The 25,485-nt window shown below is 46.2% G+C and overlaps 1 protein-coding gene across 2 annotated transcripts in view; it reads left to right on the forward strand.

The window, feature by feature from the left end:
* LRRC74B (leucine rich repeat containing 74B) overlaps positions 1-25,485 on the forward strand; it is a 494,937-nt gene that overhangs the window by 399,761 nt on the left and 69,691 nt on the right. The window contains exon 13 of one of the 2 annotated variants that reach the window (XM_069619119.1): positions 22,109-23,012. The exons of the other annotated variant lie outside the window; for it this stretch is intronic. Coding sequence (XP_069475220.1) covers positions 22,109-22,136 — 28 coding nt within the window. The 3' untranslated portion in view covers positions 22,137-23,012. Of the gene's footprint in view, positions 1-22,108; positions 23,013-25,485 lie in introns of those variants that run through there. 2 annotated transcript variants of the gene reach the window in all.

The raw sequence follows: 25,485 nt of genomic DNA on the forward strand, positions 1-25,485 counted from the left end.
AGCTTCCAAAAGCTCATTTAATCACCTTTCATACCGTATCTGAACAGTTCTTCCCATCTACTTTTATCAAACGGACCCATTGTATGTGCTAGCACTGCCTTATATTTTAGACAGAGACTCCTCAAGTAAGGTTTATCAATCGGGGAGATATTTTTGAGGTACGCTAATTGTTCATGCTTAGCCTGTTGGGCATTCATCATCGAAACAACCCTTGTTCCCCAATTTAAACTTTCTGATTTTCCTCACCGGTTTAGAGAAGAAAGGCAACAACATCTTCACCATTTCTTCATATAGATTTCCTATATTTGGGGAGAAACTATTGGCCAAACAAATGCCTGCAATAAAGTGGACGATACTTTCATATATGCTCGGCTTGATCACATTCAAATTTAAAGCTGACCATTTGATTGCCCGATTGGATTGCCCTGTGATGGTAATCAGACTTCCAACACTCTGAACTCCCGTTTTACAGTCTTCCTGCACACTGAACTCAAAGTACAGCTAACTTGGTAGTGATCGCTGTCACTCTGTTTTATTACCTCTACCCTAGGTACCAGATTCCATTCAGCCAAGCTGATCAGCACATAGTCTATTTTAGAGCTATTCTGATGTCCAACGTAAGTTGCTTCTACGGGCTTGTCCGGGTAAATCCTTCCGTTGCAAGAGCACAGGCCTGCCTCGTACATCAACCTTGAACCGCAGTTGCCCCTGGGTGTGTCCTAACCGGTTTAACTGACACCAATGTAGGAATGCCATAGGCCACATCCTGATCATCCCATATACCATCAAGCACTTCAACAGGTTTGTATTGCACATTAAAGTCCCCCAGTTCCAAAATTAAGAGAGTGTATGTGTTAGTGCTCTTGAAACCCTTGATAATATTGCACATAACCTTAAGAGGTTCTAATGGGGCAGTTCTATTATAGATGTTGAAGATCAATGCACCCCCCACCAAAATTGTGGTGACCTCAAGACACAGGAGGTCAACAGAACCTGATGGGATCCGTTTAGCTTTAAAATCCATGTCTGGGTTAATCAGGATTGCCAGCCCACCCTTTGGTCTCACTCTGGGGCCCTTAATTGCATTTATACAAAACAAGCTAAAACCCAGTAGCACAAGGGAATCCAGTGCCCATGTTTCTTGGAGACAGACTAGGTCACATCTATAGTTCCATGTGTTAATATCCTGCAAAGATATCTCCATACAAAAATATCGCCATATCTTTGCGGCGATATTAAGCCATGAAACCTGCAGGGGACATCTCCGCAACCCCCATTATTTCTTTAATGGAGCAGGGGACACCCCTGCATCCCCCGGTCACAATAACCCCATAAATTATCCCAACTAATAATATCACCTATGGCCATAACCCACGACCATATATATGGCAATATTATTGGTGGGGATAATATTACCTGATACCAAATCTATGAATAAATCTAGCCCAGTCTGAATCATCCAGTAATCTATTGACACCGGCCACATTCCTTGACAGCACCTTCAAATCTTCTTTATGCTGATACCCTACCAACATTGAAGAATCCTCAACTATAGGGGTTGTACTCTCAATCAATGCCCCAGGCAGTCATTCCACACCATCAAAATTGCCCCCATCCCGTCTATTATCCTGTATTAGCATACTTGATCGAAAAACATTTGACCTTTTCGATTTGACATCCTTTTTTTAATCGTTTTTTCAATAAAATTAAATAGATATATGGGGAGGGGTAATGGAATAGGTTAAAGTGCGGGGAAGTCGGAGGGAGTGGGTTTGGAGGGGGTTATCTCCCCCATCATTTTCGACCAAAAAAAGACCAAAAGAAACTAGGTCAAATTGGAAAAGGTCAAATATTTTTGACCAAGTAGACCTAAACCTATTATCCCAGGTGACCTGCTCAGTCCACCGAGACTAGATGAGGTTCCATTGGGCATTGGTGCCCTCGAATGGAGGGAAATACTGGTGTATGCTGGGGGATAAGATTGCGACTCAATCGGCAGGAGCCCCTCAACTAAGTTAGGATTCGAGAAGGTGATCTGGATAAAGTCTGATCTACCATGGGCATCCTACCTCTCACACAGTAAAGGATGTCTTCCCGAATCCCAGACTTACAGCCCGTGGTATGACGCAACCAGAAGATGCTTTTATTCACCTGGATATCTGACCCCAACCTTGGGACGCTGTACATGTACACAACCTTTCCACCTCCGCGCTGTTGGCACCTCCCTAAGGCGGTTCGAGTGTCAATGCTTTCATGCACATGTGACAGATAAATGGGGACCTTTAGGGAACCACTGAAATTATGAGCCATGCCCCTGTTTCTATAGACATTATTGGATGAGATGGCTTGCATAGTTAGTAAAACTCTATCACCTCGACCCTTATTAACATGGCCGCGTGATAGGGGCAACTTGCTGCTCATTAACCCCGATCAGATAAGATAGTTTTATCTGGTTGTTGTCCAAGGCTGGAGCCTCCGGGACTACCCCTGTACCACACACTGTGCTTTACCTTCCTTAGATGTCTTAACCAATTTTGCTACTTCTCTCTTCAGATTAAGTACTTCCTTTCTAGCGCTACTTAATGCAGCCGTTATTTCACAAAGTTTCCAGGCACTTCAGGCACAGTCATCATTACCCATCTTACTACTACCAGGGGTGCCTGGAGATCCCTGCTCACCAAGATTAACTTGCACCCCAACTGAACTGGTGGTCTTTCTTCTACCCCCCCCACCCCTCTTCTTGCCAACCATTTCCCACTCAGGCTCCTCATGCCCTCTCAAAACCCTGTCACTCAAGGCTTCAAATCGGTTGTGTATAGGCATGGAGGGCACAGAAGAATCATAATGTATGAGCGGGGAGGACTGATCCACCAAAAAGGTTGGAGTCAATCCGGGCATGTATGATAAACTAACACTAGGTGTGCAAGTGGTCAGATAAAGTAGCTGAGTCTTGCTGCCCAGCTCCCTAGCATTTATAAGTGTATGATCCTGAAGATCCGTGGCAGGGCACAGATAAGGCTTCAGGTTATCCACATTAGGTTAAGCTTGGCCATCCGCATTAGGTATAGCTTGTCCACATAGCACTGCTCTGTGTTGACTGCCATGGTCCTGACTACATGTATTTTCTTAGCCATGGGACAGGCCAAGGATGATCCACAGCCGTCCACGGTCACCACACCAACGGTTTGGTTGACCATCCTGTTTACCTGCCCTACAGTCTGCTTAGCGGTCAACTCATCGGGGTGCAAAAATACAGGGTGGCAATGACATTCTACAGGCCCCATTCCAGGACATGAGTCCGGGACTGATATTGGAATGACATAGTTTTTACCATCACATTGGACAGGGGAATTTTCTACTCACCTACGGGGTCTAATCCCTTCTTTCCCCTCACAGTGCTAAGCCTCCTATGTGACAGCGAGGGGCATATCACCATTAGCACCCGTGTAGTGTGTTACATGGGTGCTAAATGGTTTAAAAAGGAAAAGCAAGTATTTTCTCCCCCTGCATGGAATGCCTTGCATACCATACGGTGCCCCTCTTCTATTTCCATGGCGTCCCCTCGAAGAAAAGAGCTGCTGCGGCAGATCCCCACCTCCACAATCATGTAAGTGGGATGGGGGAGGGAGAGGGAACACACACACAAAACCAGGGTTGACGGGGGAAGGTGGGGTGGTTGCCAGCCATCGGGCGGCTTGGAACGCAGGCTTTCACTTATAGTGTCATCCCACTTTCCTAGCCACCTGATTGGCTGCCTCCCCTGGCCAGGGTGCTAATGGAAAATACTACCTGCCTCACCTCCGCTAAGATTTTACAAATGTGCAAATAGTGCAGTGGTAAAACAATTTGCAAATGTACAATGGATCATAGGATGGTTTGTGCAAGATAAGCAATTAAAATTCTTTAGTTTGGATACCAAGTTGATAAAACAATGAATTAATAATAGCAGAGTTCAAGCTTAAAAGGGCTGGTAAAATCTAAAGATCTTAAAAATCCCCACAGCACTAAGGTTAATAAACCTGAGTTGCTGACCAGCCCCCAAGCTTGGGTTGAAGCACGGGCAGTTGGGGAGAAGACCCCAGGGGATGGGCTAGCCCCGGTGTACCCAAATGGACAACACCTTCCGTATTGGCAAAATGACGAGGTCGACGAGCATGAGTACTGTTTCTTGCCAATCATCAGGCCGGGGGCAAGTGTGGTTTCTCGAGAGTGTCAGTAAGGACAGGGGCTATTGCGGCATCCCACAGGTCCCAGGCCTCAGCACAGTCTCTAAGTAGCCCAGTAATTGTGTCCGGCTGTTAATGAGGTAGTGGCTAGGAAGCTCCTGTTCAAGGAGACTAGCGCTAGATGAACAGAAACAGCAGGACAAGGTCTAAGTTTACCTTGAATGCTCCTTGGTTTTTCATGTTGGCTAGGATAGTGAATAGATGTTGGTAGCTCTGGATTATATTTCTGTGTGTGTGTCTGTGTGTGTGTTGTTTTTCAGATTTTGACTACAATGCTTTTGAAGAAGTTGAAAATATATAAAGGGTTTTGTAAATGTTTAATGTTTATAGCGCCGCTACACAATCAATCAGACACTCACACACTTAATCATTGACTATAATAACTGCAACAAACAGAACTCGCCAAAGGTTGAACAAAGGCTGCAAGACTTTGGGCCTCATTACACGGTAGGTGGTAAGGGTTTACCGGTACCAGTATTTTACCTTACTACGAGGTCCCTTTGCGGGTTGGGGAATTTAACGCCTGCTTTTTGCGGTACCGTAATTAGCACCTTCCCCATTCCCATAGAGCCTTATGAGGCAAAAATGGGAATGGGGAAAGGCAATGGTGGAAGGGGGAATTTCCGCCCCGCCAACCTTGGAATAGGGCGGTAATTCCCCTTTCCACCAAGGCGGTGCCGGTATTTTACCGGCATGAACCATGGCGCTAATAGCGCCATGGTTCACCGCCATCCATGTAATGAGGCCCTTTATGTACTTGTTCTCTCAGTATCAACCTGAGCAGAGGTTTTGAGCTCACTTCATATACAACAACCAATTTTTTAAGAAAAAACCATGTCATATAACTTCAAAACACAAATGGAAGAGGCACAACAATTGTTCTCAGGAACACAAATTACTTCAGGACCCAGAAACAGCGATGCCAGTCCTAACATACCTTCAGTCAAAAAACTATTCGAAAGATTGGAACAGTTGTCTAAAAGAGAAATCTCAAGATGGTGGTAGATAGCCGCACTTGAAAAATATCTTGAAGTTAGCAGGATACCAAGAGGGCTACGTATTTGCATTTTTCCGTCTTTTAAGGAGGATGAGGTGGAAGCAATTAAAGACTGGGAACAACTCCTAATCAGTACTTCAAAAGAGATGATCTGCAGATTAATAGAGCAGTCAAAGAAAGCATATGACGGTGTACTTCAAGAAATGGATATTACCAAACAACTAATCACAAATCTCAATATACCGCAAGCTACTTTAAAAAATGTCCAAATATTGGACAACTATCTGAATATTTATACAAATTAACTTAAAATGAAAAAACAACGTAAGTTCTTTAGAGACGAAATGGATTACAAACATAACAGAGTTCATACATTCCAAAAACCATCACTGTATTCAAGAAACCCCAAATCCACCAATAAACCTCCAACCAAATCAACCAACACATTGCCCTCATCACCACAATCGTCTGAACTGGAGTCAGCCAATGAAAGTGACACAGAAGCTCCTAGCACAACAACATCTAGCCAGGAAATTGCTACCCCATCACCAGTAGATAATTGAGGGTTATTAGAATTTTTCAAGTATTAAATTGATCACTCCATCAATCAAAGACTTATCAGTACTAATCTTTGCTTTTTTTGTACCCGAGATGTGACTCAACATCCTGCTATTGATTTGGAATCAAATGAAAAAGCTTAATTTCTCAATGCACAGCAAGTGTAAGTCTCTTATTGAATTCACATGAATACTTTGCAAAATGGAGGACGCAGATACTATCAAGGTGTTTGTTCATAATTCAGTATATTCTCAGTACACTGGGCAGCCTCAGTGAGAAAGCACCTATTCCCGCAGCCCCCCACGTTTTTTTAAAATTATTGACTATAATACCTGCAACAAACAGAACTTGCCAATGGTTGAACAAAGGCTGCACGACTTTATTTACTTGTTTTCTCAGTATCAACCTGAACAGAGTTTTTGAGCTCACTTCATATACAAAAAACATGTTTTAAAGAAAAAACCATGTCACATAACTTCAAAACATGAATGGAAAAGAACAACAATTGTTCTCAGGAACACAAATTACTTCAGGACCCAGAAACGGCGATGCCAGTCCTAACATAACTTCACTCAAAAAACCATTTGTAAGATTGGAACAGTTGTCTAAAAGAGAAATCTCAAGATGGTGGTAGATAGCCACACTTGAAAAATATCTTGAAGTTAACAGAATACGAAAAGGGCTACGTATTTGCATTTTTCCGTCTTTTGAGGATGATGAGGTGGTAGCACTTAAAGACTGGGAGCAACCCCTAATCAATACTTCAAAAGAGTTGATCTGCAGATTAAAAGAGCAAGCTAAGAAAGCACATGACGGTCTACTTCAAGAAATGTATATTACCAAACAACTAATCACAAATCTCAATATACCCGAAGCTACTTTAAAAAATGTCCAGATATTGGACAACTATCTGAATATTTATACATATGAACTTAAAATCAAAAAACAACGTAAGTTCTTTAGAGACGAAAATGGATTACAAAGATAACAGAGTTTATACATTCCAAATACCATCACTGTCTACAAGAAACCCCAAACCCACCAATAAACCTCCATCCAAATCGTTCAAAATATTGCCCAAATCACCACAATCGTCTGAACACGAGTCAGCCAATGAAAGTGACACAGAAGCTCCTAGCACAACAACATCTAGCCAGGCAATTGCTACCCCATCACCAGTAGATAATTGAGGGTTATTAGGATTTTTCAAGTATTCAATTGATCACTACAGCAAAGACTTATCAGTACTAATCTTTGCTTTTTTATACCCCAGATATGACTCAACATCTAATGATTGTTTTCAAATCAAATTAAAAAGTTAATTTCTCAATGCAAAGCAAGTGCAAGTCTCTTATTCAATTCACATGAATACTTTGCAAAATGGAGGGCACAGATACTATCAAGGTGTTTGTTCATAACTCAGCAAACTCAATCAGACACTTCTATTAAAGCTTGGAACCTGCCACCCATGTAGCTGTTTGAAACATTAAATTAAACATTAGACAAACCCCAGCTCCACTTTTGGTGCACTTATCCTTTTGTGATGCAGCATATTTGCATGCGCACAATGCTTTGCTTTAGTTTAACAGCGCCAATAAAGTTGATTAAATATTTTAATGTGCAATGTGACGTTAGTATTTGAGTATTTGTGTTTTCGCCAAAAATCACACATGTTGCGCAAATGCTATAGCCAAGAGTTGTTGGTACAAAGTACTTGAGTTGATGACATTTTTAAGTGTGGCGAATGTAAGGATGCTGCATCTTACTTGTGATGTGTGTGTGTGTCTGTGTGTTAAACCCCAATTGCACCTTTGGTGCACTTGTCATTTTGTGATGCAACATATTTGCATGCACACAATATCTTGTTTTAGTTTCACAGCGTCCATAAAATATTTGCAGTGTGTAAAATATTCAGCACCAAGGGATCAGTATGTCCAAGATCACACATGTTGCGCAATGTTTGTGCAAAGTGTGTGCAAAGTCATTTTGTACAGCGAAAATGACTTTACACTGACTTTGCATGGCAAAATTACACTTTTCGCAGTTCCATGAATCAGGGTTTGATCGGCAGTGCAAGTCACTTTTCAGCAGTGCAAAGTCACTTTGAACCATGCAAATAATTCCATGAATCGGGCCCTTAATATTGAAGTGTCTGATTGATGTGTTAGTGTCTGATTGATTGTGTCAGTGTCTGATTGATTGTGTAGCAGCGCTATAAACACTTAACATTTTCAATTTCTTCAAAAGCATTGTAGTCAAAATCTTAAAAACAACACACACACAGACAGAAATAGAATCCGGCGTTATCAACATCTATGCACTATCCTAGCCGCATTCATAACCACAAAGCATTCTAAGTAAACTGTACATTTATAAACACGTCATTAAAACTATGCAGCTGTTTAGTTAAAATGCACGGCATGTGTCAGAAAGGGCCTGACTCAGAAAGGGCCAGCCTATCAATCAACACAGTAAAAAAGCCTTATCTGTAACGCTCACCTGGTATCCACGGGGACGTCACTCAGCCTGTTCTGACCTCTTATGACCTCAAACCCTTCCCTGGAGGCTATTCGACTGGAGACTGGGCCTGAAACACAGGATTGGTAGAGTTTTACTCCCTATTGTCTCTGTGTGCTTGAACCCCTTGTTCCCCGGGGTCCAACCCTTCTCTTTGATCCACAGCTCACTTTGTTTTCTTGGATAGTGTGCTCACCGTCCTGCTTTCAGCGCAGAGGTGCGTTGATTGATGCAGGCTCGTTTCTGCCTAGTTACTTCACTGGCAAGAGTCCGACAGGTAAGTATAAAGAGTGTTTTGAACAGTTCTCTAACTTCGTTCCTTTCCTTCCCTAGATGATGGCCGGCGTCCAGGGATGGCGGCGTGCTGCTGAGATGAGTAGCGCTGAAGGTGAGTGAGAGCGTGATGCGCGATGCACCCCTTTCGTATTTGTATTGAACTGAGTTCTTTTCCTGTGTCTTTTAGGTGCCGCAAAGTTTTCAGCGTGGATGCCGGTTATGAAGAACAAATGCGGTGAGTAAGCGCGGTATGCGGCGCCTCTAGATGTTTCCACGCTAACCTGGAGTGTCTTTTCCCTCTTGCAGATGGATGAGAAGTTCCGGAGACAGAGTTCCCCCAGAGCGGCTGGGATTCAGGTAAGCTTTTGAAGCTCGTACAGTATTTAAAAATAAGCGAAGATTTGCAGAATGCTTACTAATGCCTTTTTTCTGTTCTTTTCCCTTTTCCTTAGGAAGCGGCGTGCCGGGATGGGAATGACACCGCCGAAGATGCCCGCAGAACAGAAGGAGCGATGAATGATGGGCAGAAGCGCCGTAAGGTAAGACTGTTCCTAACGGTGTTCTTGTTCTTGCAGGAGCTGAGCACAGAAGACAGATGCAGGCCTACTGGAGACCGATCAGAACACGGTGAGTGTCACGCTGCAGGTGCAGAAAACACAAAGCATGTTTCTCGGCCTGGGTGTGGCTTAAATAGTCTCTGGGTATCCCAGGTGTCTCTGGGCTGAACCACACCCAAAAGACTAGACTGCACATGCAGTTCTGGGAACCAAAATATGTGGGGGCATCCATCTTGTCCCCATCAATGCACTACAAGTCCAATCCCCAATGTTATCCTATGGGAGTGAGTGAGTCTGGTACCACAAGCGCCAAGTCTGACTCCAAGTGGGTCTTTGGAGGGATGGAGAGGCCCTTGAGGGCCATGTAGGTGATCGTGGCCTGGCTCCAGCCTGACATTGTGGAGGGCTGGGGATATGAGGGGCAGGAATCATGACATTATCGATGCTTGAATAAAACCACATAAATTGGTCATTATTAGAAAAATACACAGAACAATACAATAAAGTATTGAAATTCCCCCAAACTCACCTTTTTGCTTCTGTTGAAATAAAGCTCTGAACAAATAGCAGATTTGTCCACCAGCCCACGATCAAATCCAGCCAAAAAGCACAGTTTCCCCAGCGAGTTGCAACAGCACTTGGAAGTCCAAGTCAGTTAGTTTGCACCACAGGGAATCATCAGGTTGGCACTCTGCCAATGGGTTGACACTACCCCTGCTGGAGTCAGATACCCTTTTTAAAGGGTGAAAGCTCAATTTTGTTTCATTATCAACAATGCACAGATTTATGTATTTCTGCTTACTTTGCAATAATTATTGGGTGGTACTGTAGATTGTGACCAGTTAGCTTCCTGTATCCTTATAGCAACATCTAAAATTAAGTTCAGCCTGCAGATGTTCCATGGCTCCAGTGCCATTTTGCTTATCAACATAAGCACAGCATTCTATTTCATGCATACTCTGCAAGAATTAGCGAGTGGCACCGTAGATTGTGAATAGTTAGCTTCCTGTATCCTTATAGCAACATCTAAAATTAGCTTCAGCCTGCAGATGCTTCCTGTGCTGTCCTTCAGTCATAAGTTAAAATTACTGTTGGGTTTAGTTGATAAACAGTGTCTATGTGTACCTTTATGGGTTATTTGTTTATACAGCTTGTACAAAACATCCTGTAATCCAGGAAGCTAAACATAAAGCTCCCTGTGCTGTCTGCTGATGTGGATAGAATGCTGCTTTGTGTGTCAGCACATTCCTGGGATTCTACAGGCCTTGTTGTAGATATAAAACCCCTAGCAGTGTTGCTTCACAGCTCTTTGGCGGGTCACAGCGCGGCAGATGGACACCTATAAGCTGCGCACGAGATGCTGTAGACCCCTTAGAAACAATAGTTTTACTTTTGCACGTGCTCTGGGTATAAAATGAACTGCTGTTCATTATATACACTCTCTATCAAAGCCAGTTCATATGGGATTGGTAAACATTTTCTATATCAAAATTGATATAGAAAATGTTTGATATTAACATTTTCAGGGAAGTTTATATAGAAAAAATGTAAATTAGTAGTTTTTGTAAACAAATATTAATTTGTTATATTAAAATCTATATAATAATATGATTCTTAATATAAATTTGTATATCCAAAAAATGATGATTTTTTTTTTAATTCTCCTTATTAAATTTTCCAACAACTGTAACAAACCCCAACCCCCCCCCTCCCTACCCTCACGCTCTTGGTGCTGATGCAAAGATCGTGTGGCTAATCGTCCCTTCTAAGCGTTCGTTCAGGGGCTTTCCAGGTCCAGGAGCCTTAAACGCTGTGGGCGCCAGCCAATCCTAAAGTCATCCCTGAGAAAGGCAAGGACCTCCCCCCACTAACTTGCAAAGTCCTGTATTGCGTTGTTCATCGCATAGGAGGCCCATTCCATCGCTACTAACTCCCAAACTTTACGCAGCCAGTCCTGGAACATCGGAACACTTGTGCCTTTCCATCTTTGAGCGATTATTGTCATTGCCGCCAAAGTAAGCATCACCCTCGCTCTCTCCCTACCCCTTGGGCCGCCTGTCGCTGTTGCTGGCTTTAATCCTAATAGAGACCATTCCGGGGTTATGCCTCCCTCTGCCCCAAACACTTGTTCCATTGCCTGTATGATGTCTTCCCAGAACGGGGCTATTTTCAGGCATCTCCACCAGATGTGTTCCGCAGTCCCCTCCTGACCACATCCCCTCCAGCAAGTTCCCAATGACCCTGGGTAAATCCTATGCAAATGAGCTGGAGTGTAGTGCCACCGTACAGTATCTTGTACCATGTTTCCCGGGTTTGCGAGGCTCTTGCCAATTTGGGAATTTTCCTCCATAGCTTTTCCCACTCCATTTTCTCTATTTCCCTGCCCAATATGCTTTCCCACCTTCCCATATACACCCATTGCGGCCTAGGGGTTGCGTCATCCAGGATCTTGTAGAGCTGCGAAATGAGGCCCTTCGAGCCATCATTGGTCATCAAGAATTTCTCAAAAGGAGTCGGCGGACTGGTGGCCGCTACCCTGTTCGTGGGGTGTAGGAGCCAATGACGCAATTGAGAGTATCTCAGCCTTTCGCCCTCCCCCAATGCGAAGTCTCTTTTGCACTCCACAAAAGTGCTAATTTCCCCTCCTATGAACATGTCTCGCACCCAGCGGCAGCCTCCCTCTCGCCATTTGCTGAATGCCTCCCCTCCAGCCCGGGGGTAAGGTCCTTATTATTAAAGATAGGAGTAAATGGGGATGGATAAGTTGTGATTTCCTTACGTTGGACCAGTCTGTCCCAATTGTCCGCAAGCAACTTGGTGATAGAGCTCAGGTATATATGGCCTGGCCGATGGTGTTTGGGTAGCCACAGGACCTCCCCCAATGCATGCTGCGTGACTGCTCTGTCCATCTTAACCCAGTGTTTTCCCTCCCCTTCCCGAAACCATTCCCTAATCACCCTTAGCTGGGCCTCCTCGTAGTAATGACGGAAGTTGGGAAGTGCTAGTCCACCACCCCTTCTTGGAGCCATAAGCAGCTGTCTGCTGACCCTTGCCCTTTTCCCCTCCCATATGAACTCGTTCGTTATCGACCGGAGCTCCTTAAAGAAGCTGGCCGGGACTGCCTGGGGGATAGCCTGGAAAAAGTAAAGGAGCCTCGGGAGGGTAACCATTTTTATTGCCTCCAGCCAGGAAATTCGGAGATTCCTCCACTTAACGAGATCCTTTTTGATTCTCTGTAAAAGAGGGGGATAGTTCGCCACATACCACCCTTTAAGAGCCGGAGTGATTCTCACTCTCAGGTGTGTGATTCCCCCCGGGCGCCAGGCAAAGGGCGTTGACATTCTTAATTCCTCCCTCTCCTCCCTTGTCAGTGTCAAGTCCATTAATTCGGACTTGTGCATGTTAATGCGCAGACCAGATGCTTCGCCAAAGTCCTCTAATAATAGCCTGCATTGCTTACTCGGTTCTATGGGGTTGGTCAGGGCGAGTAACATATTGTCCGCGAAGGCCGCCACCTTGTGCTGTCTCCCCCCAAACTATACCCCCTGAATCCCTTCCGAATCCCGAATTGCCTGTAGGAGGGGTTCTAAGTAGATTGCAAAGAGCAGGGGCGATAAGGGACAACCCTGCTTTGTACCCCGTTGGAGTTGGAACGCTCTAGATAGGGTTCCGTTAACCACCACCCTCGCCCGAGGCCCCTCATAGTTCACTTTAACCATCTGAAGATAAGTGCCTCCCAGCCCCATTTTTTCCATGACCTTGAAGAGGAAGGACCACTCCACCCGGTCGAACGCTTTTTCCGCGTCTAGGGAAAGCAGCGCTGCAGGGGTACCAGTCTTTTCTGCTTTTTCCACTAGATGGGCCACCCTTCTGATATTATCCGCAGGTTGCCTCCCCTTCACAAATCCCGCCTGATCCTGGTGGATCAGGTCCGGGAGGAGCCCCTCAAGCCTGTTCGCTAGAATTTTAGTGTATATTTTTGCGTCCACATTAATAAGCGCTATTGGCTTGTATGAAGATCTCTCGAGACGGTCCTTGCCCGCCTTCAGAATCAGAGAAATCTTGGCTTCTTTCATAGATGGGGTGATATGCCCACTACCTTTAAAGGAGTTGAAGAGGTAGGTCAACTGTGGTACCAACACCCCCGCAAAAGTCTTGTAGAAAGACGCTGAGTACCCATCAGGGCCCGGGGCTTTCCCTGCGGGTAGCTTCCGGATGCCTCCCTCACTTCCTCCTCCGTTATGTCTTGCTGAAGACTGGACTGGGCCTCCCCCTCTAGTGTGCACAAGTTAACGTCTAGCAAGAATTTTTCCTGGGCCTGGTCGCAGGGGTGCTGTGATGTATATAAAGTCTCGTAAAATTCAGCCATGGCTTCTCGAACGTCTTCTGTTCGAGTGACCCTGTCCCCCATATCTGAGTTCAGCACCGTGATTGTATTCCTTGAGGCAGCTCCCCGAAGGAGGCGGGCCAGCAGGACATCGGCCTTGTTCCCCTTAGCATAGAATTTTTGCCGCACGAAAAGTAGGGCCCCCTCTGCTTTTTTAGTCCGGAGGACCCCTAGCTGTCCCACTGCCCTCCTATAGTCCCTCTGATTGGACCTACTGGGATTCGTCGCCACCCTACCCCTCGCCTCCTCGACCTCTGCCTCCAGCCGGGACTCCAGTGCCTGGAGCTGTTTCTGTCTTTGTGCTTTGGTTGCTATGATTTCTCCCCTCATCGTAGCCTTAAATGCATCCCATCTTGTATCTTCTCCCGTGTCCCCTCTCTTGTTGCTATTAAAGAACTCTCTCATCTTGCCCTCTATCTCCTCCCTTACCAAAGGATCTCTCAGCAAATGTTCCGGGTATTTCCAGCCCCATAATCCCCCTCTCCTCACTACCAGTTCCAGCTGCATTGACAATATTTTGTGATCAGCTATTCCCATGGGCCCCACCTCCACCTCCATAACTCTACCCACCAGGTTAGCCGAGACCCAAATATAGTCAATTCTAGATTGTGTCTCGTGGACTTCGGAAAGAAAGGTGTAGCCGTCTGCATCCCCCTTCAGTTCCCTCCAGACATCCCTCATACCCATGTTCGCCACTTTATCCCTTAGTTCAGCCGAGGCCACCGCCCCTCCACCCCGATTCCTAGGTGCTCCTGATCTATCCTTAGCTTTGTCCCATGCAATGTTAAGGTCACCCATTATAACTATCTGGCCCCTTGCCCAGAAGCCTATTCTCCCCATAAGGTCGCGGAGGAAGGGGTCTTGCCCCGTGTTAGGCGCGTAAATAACCCCTATTGTGAAAAACTCCTCAGCGATTTTGCCTTTCAGTACAAACTTACCCTCTTTATCTTTTAGGGTGTCCTCCATGCAGAAATTGATAGCCAGTGCCACCCCCCCCCCCGCATTCGTGGCCCGGACGCCTGAAATACCTGGTTGAAGCCTCTCAGCCTCAGGCGGCACTGATCCTTACGGAGTAGATGCGTTTCTTGCAGCCCCAGAAAGTCTGGTTTACCCCGCTTTGTGAATTGCTCCAACTTTTTCCTTTTCAGCGGGGTGTTGAGGCCCCTGACGTTATGTGTTACCCATTTGAATTATGAATAAACTTCCACTCTCGCCTATCATGACCCTTTGTCCAATCCTCTTCTCCACCTGTTTGCACCCCTCCAGTTGCTCTGGAACGTGAACCACTTTTACCTCGCCCCTTGGACAGCACCTGAGAAAACCCCCCCTCCAAGCCCCCTTCCCCCTGCCGCCCCCCTCCCATCCCCTGATGACCTTAATGCTAGGTCTTCCCTCCTCTCTCCCTTCCTCTCTAGGCTCTCTTGCTCTCAGAGATCCCATGATGTTTGCTCGCAGCTCCTTCTCTCCTCCTCGTGTTCCAAAACAGCCTTTTTGTTGTCCACCACCCCCTAAAATTGATCAAACATCAAGTCAGTCCTCCTTGTCCCTGAGACTCTCCTTCTCTGCTGGCTCCATTACCCCCCCGGGGGGCCTTCGCCGTGCGGGTCTCCTCCTTTTCCCCTCGCCTGCCATCGACCATTCCCATGGCCTGGGTCGTACTCCGCTGCCAGCCTCATGCGAGCCATTCGGGCCCTCGGCCCTCGTGCAAGTCCCGATCTAGGACAAATTGGAGTATGTCCGCCCCCTCCTGCATCGTGGTTATCCGCCTCTGGGAGCCGGCCCATTCGAGGACGAGCCCGAAGGGGAAGGTCCATTTATACCTGATCCCCTTTTCCTTTAGTTTCGAGGTGAGTGGTCCCCATTGTCGCCTTTTAAGCAGAGTGCTGCTAGCCAGGTCTTGGTACAAATCAATGCGTTGGTCGTTGAAGGTGATCGGCTCTTTTTGTCTGGCGGCCCTGAGAACTGCTTCTTTTTGAGCATATCTTGTAAATGCGGCTAATACATCCCGCGGCCTGGATTTAGGGTTCTTGTTGAGGGATCCCACCCTGTGGACCCTGACCAGCTCGATCCGATCAGGCGAGGGCTCCCCGAGCAGCTCTGCGTATATCCCTTGAACCGTCTCCTTCAGGTCCCTATCTTGTATCGTCTCTGGCAGAAATTTCAGCCTGATGTTGATCCTTCAGGACCTGTTTTCCATGTCTTCCATTCTAATTTCCAAGTTCCGCGTTGCCATGTCGAGCCTCTCGATCGCCTCGCTGTTCTCCGTGGCTTCCCTGCCTACCTCTTGCAGGCCTTTTTCCACTATGTGCGTTCTCTCCCCCAGCTGATTCACTTCTTGTTTGATTTCCACCATTGCATGATTAATGTCTGAGCGGATCAGCTGAAATTGTTCTTGAAATGTCTTCCCCAATGACGCTTGAAGTGAGAGCATCTCCCCGCGCAAGTCCTGCCGCGAGATTGATCCAGACGCTTCTGAGGTCTCCGTATGCTCCTGCTCTACGGTTCCCCCCTGTGTGGTCCCTCGGCCATCAGCTGCATCTTTGCTTGCCCACAGAGTTATAATGTGGCCGGGGGCCTCCCCTTGGGGTTGTCCGCCTTTGTTCCCCTTGTTTTTATTTTTGGCTGTCATAGTTGTGGGGCCAGGGCCCCGTCTGCCCCCTCTCCTGAATCCGCTTCCGACCAGGCTAGGCCACAGCCCCCTATTGCTGCATGTGCTGGTACTCCTTTTGGGCTTGATGGGGGTGCGTCCTCCCATTTAGTGGGGGTGCTTGGGTCTGGGCTGTGTACGCCCTATGTATGAGGCCGGGATCCTCATGCCAGGGGGAGCAAGTCTCAGCCTTGATCACTACAGTGTCTCGGCGCGTAGGCGTGCTCTGTATTATGCTGGGGGGGGAGCAGGTGTCGGACCCGGGCACCCCGGTGTCTCACCGTGTGACCAGGGCCACAATGAGGTGGGGGGCAGATGTTAGTCCCGGGCGCCCCAACTCCGTGTTGCCCCTGGGGGAACGAGCGTCAGTTCCGGACACCCCCTATCAATGCCGTAGGTGGGGGGCCCTCCGTGTCCAGAGTAGGGGCCCCCCTCCGCAACTGCACTTGACACGAGGGGCCGATGTGAACCGGGTCCCGCACCCCCCGCCGCTTACTGTCTTTTGGTGCCGCTGCCTTTTCGGCTGCCGAGCCCGGGCTCCCGCCCGCGCCTCTAGCCGCCGTCAGTTCAGGCTGCTCCACTGCCTCGGAGAGGATTCCGGGGGGGCTGCCCCGGCCCGATCCGAAGTCGGTGTTCGCCCGAGGCCCCGCTGATGGGCGTCGCCGTGATTCGTCTGCCCGCCGAGCAGCTCCCAAGGACCGCCGATTTCCCTCCTCCTTGCGGCCGGATCTGACTGCCGTAGCCCCCAGGGGGTGTGGAGATGCGCCGATCGCCTCGCCCGCTAGTCGGCGAGGAGGCGCCCAAACCAGCGGGGGCTCTGACCACCCCCCCGATACTGCTCTGCTTCTTCCACTGCCTGGGGGGAGCGGTCCGCCTTTGTACGCAGGGCCCCTCAGGCCCGCGGGTTTCCGGTGTATGCCAGGTTGACGAACTCTGCTGTGCTATCCACGGCTGTCCCCAGGTGCGGGGGCGTCCAGACCGCCCAGGCTCTCCGCTCTTCAACGCGTAGGGGGTGGTGGAACCGCCAAAATAAGTTGAAGGGACAGGAGCGCCGTTGACACACGTCTACCTGGTGTCGGCGGCCATCTTGGAATCCAAAAAATGATTTTTAATATGCTTTTTTATATACATTTTTATCTCCAAAAATATGATTTCTAATATTATTTTTTCTATACAATGTGTATATGAAAATTGTTTCATATTTTCTGCTTCCTATAAAGTATATATAAAAATTATTGGGATTCAATAAAATTGCTATCAAAAACTTTGGGGGGGCTTATGAATTTGATATAACATTTTTTCCACTTCCTATCACCCCCGGCGCAGAACCCCTCTGTGACGTCATCAACGTGTCATTCTGCAAAACCCTACATTCACAGTCCCTGTCTTCAGAGCTCACTTCGCGCTCGACCAAGCAACATCGCCGAGTACTGCTCCCATCGTTATGCAGATTTTATATCAAATGTATGTTCACTTTATAGCAAACCTGATATAAATTAGAAAACACTTTTTATCAAATATACATTTGAGATAAAATCGATATCAATTTATTTTATATAATTTGTATATCAAATTTTTATTAAGTTTAATATCAAAGCACATCAAAAGGGGTAGGATCTAAGACCGAAAGCAGGGGGCGTTACCACCTGTCAAAATGTTGACTTGTGAAAAAGCGGCCCTTCTACTACTAGCGTCCCATCAGAAATTCTGCAGGGACAGTGGTATATCTGGTGTTTATGCCTTGCTAAATTGACGTGAAAGTTGAGCGCATTCTGGGGAGCTAAGTGGCACAGCACGGTTATAAACAGGTCCTACTTTATTGTCCCTCTGAATTTTACAAACATGCACGTAGGGTATGACATGACACGTTCCAATATTGAATGGAGAGCATGAATTAAGTACATTTTGTACAATTTGGACTGATACTTTAATTATTTACCAGTAAAAATCCTCGGGGAATCAAAAATACACATAACTGTATCTTATCATCTAAGTATTGTGCATTTACATACAAAGGAAATTCAGAATGAAGGACTGACACGCTCTTTAACTGATTGCCAACAGTTGGTATTTTGATCATGGGGTTATTTTAAACACACTTTCAGGACTCTGACATGCCAGCATGTATTTTCCTCTTGGTTATTACAGCAAAGTAGTGATGCCATTTTCTTAATACCACAGAGTATTGCGTTTGCCTGTAAAAGGGAAGTTATGTACAGGTTTTAATACTGCCTTGCGTGTTCTTTTTCAAAGGAAATGGAAAGTTTGAGTGGCCAAAGGGTCGTTGTGCATATCTGATCACTGGAAGAACTGAAAAATGCATACCATTTAGGTCTTTAGTGAAAGGTATTTTACCGCTAGCCTCAAGAAATGTGCAAAGCTCTTTACCTGGAAGCAATGTGTCCCTGTGAGCAATAGATGAGCACACCCCTCAGACCATTAGCTTCCCCTATAGAAAGCACAGGGAAGGACAGGTAAGTCACCATGAAGTAGTGCTTAAATTCCAATGCCTCCAAAGTAAAGTCTCAAAATGGATGCACCATGGCTCACAATCTTTGTGTGTGGGAGGGGCAACAAAACACAGGTTCTGTATTCAGGACACCTCCCTCTTGAAGTTAATTTGTGTCCCTTTACCTTTGCACCAGGCTTACCATAAGGCTAGGAGTCTGGCTGGGTAAAGTACTGCAGCAGCAGGAATGGGGACCCTGCTCAATCACAAGGTCCTGCAGGGTGGGATTTCCTTAAGTCATCTCTGGGTTCTTCACATGGGATTTTTGTATCAGCTGGCTGGCTGAAATGCAAATAAACATTTTCCAAATCAAGGTTCACACTTGTTTGGAACAAAAACCCCTGTAGTTCAGGGGGTACAGTTGCGAGGCCACTCCGGTCTGGGCATTCATGGGTCATCCAGACATTTGCTAAAACACAATGCCTGCATCGTCGATTTCCTGTTATGGAGGTGTTGTCTTTGCTGCAGATCCCTTTCTGGCTCTGGAATCATGGCTTGTGGGGGTCCCATCATGGCATTTGCAAGCCTTTCAGGAAACGGATGACTGATTTTTTCCTCCCACATCCCATCTTCGTATGGAAGAGTAGTAAGCAATTTCCACCATGGACCTCTCCCCTGATCTAGGATCATTAATGAGCCTAACCCATCCGCTGGTTCCAGACAGGCTGCCATAGCCTCCATGGGTTTCACCTGTTGCTGGTCAAAGCCGTAGGGTGAGCCCACCTGCACAGTTCTGGGCAGTAGCACAAAAAAAATGTAAGCCAATTATCTAGCACTGCAGGCAGCACAGACATTAACCATTTACAAGGAGTTGGTTCAAGTTGGTAGAAGTTCAATTTGGCTGGGCTTGTTTGTTTTAGGTTTTTTGAATCTTCTGATCTCGTGGGGTCCTGCCAGGTGACAGCTGGTCAAGTAAGGTTGAGAGGGGACAGTGGTGCCAGAATGCTCACATTCCCACAACATTGGTCACCATCCAGTGTGTCCGCAGTCTCTGTCTCTGCACTTTAACAAGGTCATAGATGCTGGGTGGCTGACTGCCTGTCTCTCTGGCGCCCCTGGTTGGTCTGGCCCACAATCTGCATTGTGAAGGATCTAGCAGTAAAACAGGCACAAACAACCACATAAGCCAAAAGGTCTTACTTGGGCATGTGAGTGTGAGCCATGGCAAGGCAAGGTTTCCCAGGTAATCCTTAGGGTCGACAGACATCTGCACTGTAGGACATGTCTGCTATGACAGTGTAGTCAGACATGTGTATCCAATAATAAGTAGATTGCCTCACTCCATCACAGGAGGCACACATCTCTCACTTCCTGCACCATTCTTGCACTGAGGTGTCTGATTGGTCATGTATACTAATCCTGCATGCATTCATTATGACTAATGCAGTCTTGTGGACTTCATTAATAATATTGTTTGAGCACAATATTGCTAATCGCCTACTTGTACTCATGATTGATAATCCCTTCTAGGTTTATCATTTTAGCAAAGTGTCTACCTGCCCCAGGTATTGCTACTCCTGCTTAATGTTCTAGATTGATCATCTTCTGCTTGCTGTCGTTATTGCCAACCTCTTGCTTGCTGGTCATTGTTGCAAATTCTAGTTGATGGCCTTATTCCCAATCACATCTAATGTTCCTTCTTGATCATTTTGTATGCTATTTCTCTTTCAGGGGAAGTGATGTGGGTTTTATTGGCACACCAGCTGAGAAGTGCTTACAATAACTGCCCTAGGATAGTTATATGCTTGTTTTCTCAGTGATCGCATAATTGCCTCGAAGTGGGAACTATTTCCCAGGGATCCATGGTTAGTAGGAAATTGTTTGTATATCAGACGATTTTGGAGGGTTGAGAAAGAACATGGGCTGAAGATGTAGAATTATACAGAATGGGTACACACATAGGCTATCAACATAAAAAGTAGACACAGATGGTCAGAGAACGTATTTATTGGTAATTTACGAGAAGCTGAGTGTCTCTTGTTAGCCACTTCAGCATGATATTGTAGGGCTGGGTCCAGGAACAGCTAGCCCCTTCAATCGGAATCTGCACGTTCCGCAAGGTTCCCTCGCCTTGCTCTACCCCTGTTCCCCACCCACACAGCACCCACATTCTCCCGCTTTTCACAACACAATTGGCAAAGGTCCGCTGCCCATCTTTATTTTTTTGCTTCGTTTGCTTTATTTATGGCAGCCTTCTTGTTTTATAGTCTGTTTTTGTGAGGCATTAACAGTTTTGTGCATCCTGCACTCACCACTTTACTCAAAATAGGTATTTTGCATGCTGAATGTTTTGCCAGTGTGCTAATAGCAAACTAATCGGGCGCTAGTGGCAATAAAGACCCTGCAAGTTGGTCATACTAGCTGGTCACATCTCTGAAGCCCTCTGTAAGTTCATTGGCATCACTTCTACAGTTGCCTCAGGCTAGCAAGCTGTTAGCTGATACAGCCTATCGTCAGGCAAGCAAGCGGTTAGCTGATACAGCCTATCCTCAGGCAAGCAAGCTGTTAGCCGATAAAGCCTATCCTCAGGCAAGCAAGCTGTTAGCCGATACAGCCTATCCTCAGGCAAGCAAGCTGTTAGCCGATACCGCCTATCCTCAGGCAAGTAAGCTGTTAGCTGATACAGCCTATCCTCAGGCAAGCAAGCTGTTAGCCGATACCGCCTATCCTCAGGCAAGCAAGCTGTTAGCTGATACAGCCTATCCTCAGGCAAGCAAGCTGTTAGCCGACACAGCTTATCCTCAGGCAAGCAAGCTATTAGCCGATACAGCTTATCCTCAGGCAAGCAAGCTGTTAGCTGATACAGCCTATCCTCAGGCAAGCAAGCTGTTAGCCGATACCGCCTATCCTCAGGTGAGCAAGCTGTTAGCCGATTCAGCTTATCCTCAGGCAGGCAAGCTGTTAGCCGATACAGCTTATCCTCAGGCAAGTAAGCTGTTAGCTGATACAGCCTATCCTCAGACAAGCAAGCTGTTAGCTGGTAAGAGCCTATCTCCTGGCACTTTATCGCCTAAGTTAATGCCCGAACTTCAGGTCATGCGTTTGAGTGATGGCAGCACTGACTTGTCCTTTCATACTTGAAATGAATAGAATTGACCCGGATAACATTCAATATCTTGTGGGAAGCACAGTCAGACAGTTGCAGTGTGTTTTCTGTAAAAGGTAAATTCCATTATTCCGTTCATGGAGTATAAATGAAAGTATGAAACTGCGAGCAAATTAAAGGTGCACATATTAGGGCTAGTGTGCATGTCATAGCATGTATTGTTTACTGCCTGTGAGTATACTCTTGCATCAAGGTACACATGTGGAAACTATAGAGGGTCATACAAATGCGTATAAACTACTTTAAATAACCTACACGTGCACCTATATTTAAGATGCCAAAGCCTTTGCAGAAAATAACCAGTCCTTTTGTCTTTTGTCTCTTGCAGCGAGTGTAGCAAGTTACTGTGCTCCTGATGCTGTCAGACTCTGTATGGCTCCCATCTTCTCATTCATTGAAGATCATCCTCATTCTCCATGCTTGGACTAACTCTGTTGGACATCTTTTCATGCTACCATCAACCTACAACCAAAACCATCTCATGGACTAACATCAAGGCCATCTAGTTATCAGACATTCCATTCAATCATGCAACCACTCTGAGCATCCTTGAAGTAACTCATCCCTGCGTTTGCACAACCAGCAGTAGAATCATTGAATTCTCTCATATCTCTGTTACCATATCACAAGCACGACCGAAGAATCATCTCATTGAACTCTCATGCGTGCTACAGTGGCATACAAAGACAACTTCAATCATTTAGTTAAGTCATACTCCTGCTGTCGTGTCAATGCCAGGAGCATCTGGTAGCTCCTGTCATACCACCATCAGTAGAATATTACTTCATGCTTACTTCTGCTATCATACAGCCATCATCATATTAACTCCAACCCTTGCTTAAATCATTCAATTAACGTCTATCCTTTATAGCTATTTTTAGTTGGGCTGTTAGGTGGCGCTTGCTATATGCCGAAACTATGGCATTAGAGAACATAAAAGGAGAAATTGCATATGTGGAATGACAGAAAGCTTGTAGGTGTTTAGTTATGTGCCTGCCCATTGAATGCCCATGGCCATGCACCTCCTTATGGCAATTCGCACCTAGTTCCCGCCCCTCCCCACCCAAAACAACTCCTCATGGGAACTCTTTGAGCTCGTTTTAATCACGCCTTGCCATCAAACCTTGCACTTGAAGTACCTGACAGTGTTTTTTCAAAGTATTCTTCTGAGAGTTAATGGCTTAATTGGAGGTGCGAACGCACCATGGAGTAATAAAAATATCTTAAACAGGTCTGCCTTCAGCCACATGATTTATAAGCACCTAGCGTGTCCTTCACTGAAGTCCTGGTAAAAAAGTAGCTTTGGCAAAGCCAAGAGTTTTGGCTTGTGTATAAGTATCACACATTTTCCAAGCACTGCTATTAGATGCAGTGGCCAGTTAATACCACTTCGGCAGTGCCTGGCAAGTGCCTTTCCCATGCCTATACAAAAGCCCTGTTGGCATTCCAATGCGTTTTTTACTTATTACTTACACATCTGTAATTTTTTTTGGTTTAGCCTCCAAACACCCTTTACAGAAAAATGAAATTAAATTGATGTGTGCATTCATCAAAAATAAGCACAATGCCGGCTATGCACAATTCTGACTCTAATCTCCCTTCTGTCCTCATTCTCCTTGATCTATCCTCTGCTTTTGACATGGTCAACCATGCCATCCTGCTCAATCATCTCTGCGACAACCTTGGTATTACTGATCAGGCCCTGGCCTGGTTGACCACCTTTCTTACTGACCGACCCTGTCAGGTCCAACTGGGGTCTTTCCTCTCATCTATCTCCATTTCCCCAGAGGTCTAACCTCTCTCCCTGGCTCTTCAACCACTACCTGGCACCTCTTGCCCACAGCATTGCTACTTTCGGCTCCAATTGTCAATGTTATGCGGATGTCACTAAGCTTTCTTTCAGGTTCTTCTCAGCTACCTCTGCTTCTTCTTTCATACCAGATTGTCTGGCCACAATTCTGGAATGCTTTGCCGCCAATGATCTCAGCCTTAATGCCAGTAAGACTGAGATCCTCCTCATTGGGACACCTGCTCCCTCCTTTCCTCTCTCTCTCTCTGGCCACCCATTCTGGGCCCTCTTCCTGCTCCTTCTGTGAGGCTAAGAACCTCAGTGTCATCTTCGACTCCACCCTCCCCTTCTATCCTCACATCTCTGATGTCTTTTCTCACTTTCCCCCAGAAGCTCACTGTTTCCAGAGCTCTGGTCCTCTCTAGGCTGGACTATTGCAACAGCCTCTTTCTAAACCTTCCTTCCTCTACTCTTTGACCTTTAGAACTTATCCAGAACAGGACTGCGAGACGTGTCCTTGGCCTCAAGCCCAGGGATTGTATATCTCCAACTCTGAATTCTCTTCCCTGGCTCCCCATGGCTGCAAGGATCAACTTCAACATCCTCTGCATTGTCCACAAGGCTTCCTGGGGCTTGGGACTGCTCTACCTCCAACTTTCTCTTCCAAAACATCTTCTTTCTTGAGCTCTCTGCCCATCCACCTCCAACTCTCTGAGGGACAGACTTTTCTCCCAAGCAGAGAGTTGGGGCATATCTATCTCCTCGACTGGGGCCTTCCTCTGGAACAGCCTCCCTGCCTCTCTTAAACTTGAACAGAACCACCTCCGGTTCCGGAAGCAACTCAAAACCTTCCTTTTCACCTCCCCTGCTGATGCAAATGATTGCTCTGTGCACTGGTCACCCTCTGAACTCGGGCCCAGGCTCCTGCATGCAATGCCTCTGGGCTCCCCAGCACGTAAGGGTCTGTATCTACAACCCTACAGTCGCTTCTCTCTGCACTTATGCTGCACTTGTTAGTTAACTGAACTTCCCCCCTTCCGGTGACACTTCTCCCCTTCCCTCTTTCCCGCACCTACACAATCTGAATGACACAAGGCCTAGTAAGATTGTTATTTTGTCCTCCCTTGTTTCCCCCTCCTTGTCTTGTCACGCCTAGAAACACTTGTATACAGGCGCGTTATAAATGCCACATCATATCATATCATGTGCTGGCAGCTTGCGAACAGGAGAATCTACTCAGGAAGGGGAAGAACCCTTCTTTACCTCCCTAATATTTGTGTGCAATATTTCTAACATTACGTGAAAAAAGAGCAAAGAAAAAAGATGGCTGCCAGAGTGTTCTTGCCTCCATAGACCTCCATGGTAGGCAAGCACCATGCCTTAGAAATGGTTATTGGAAATCCTGTCAGCCAATTTACTAAGACTTTCTTTCTTGCTTTCTTTTCACATTTAGAGGTACTGCTCAAGCAACCAAAAAGAAAGCAATATGTTCAAATGTTGCTGACTACTAATACACATTTCCAATCTTTTATTTAGAGATGGAACTGAATGCAGATTCCAGGGCCTATAACAATATCACCTCTGGAAATGTCATAAATACTTTATTTCGTCATTTCTAACCCTCCATTTATTATGTATGTCCTCAGTTGAAAACATCCATATAGGAGCATTCCATGCCAATGCCTTCTAAGTACAGGAAAGCAAGGGAAATCAGAAGATGCAAGCAAGCAGCTATAGAGGGCAGTCAGAGAGGTCCTGAAGAGAAGCAAACCAGAAACATTGAACGTATGCCGGCATATTTAAAATACCTCACCCCCATCTCCTTGTACTGCACCTCTTGCTTCACTTATGCTGTCTCAATCGAGCATAAACAAATACCCTATTCTTTTTCCTAAGCAACTTCCCAAAGAGAACAG

This window comes from Ambystoma mexicanum, chromosome 10, assembly GCF_040938575.1.
Source record: "Ambystoma mexicanum isolate Mex_15411 chromosome 10, UKY_AmexF1_1, whole genome shotgun sequence".
NCBI lineage: Eukaryota > Metazoa > Chordata > Amphibia > Caudata > Ambystomatidae > Ambystoma > Ambystoma mexicanum.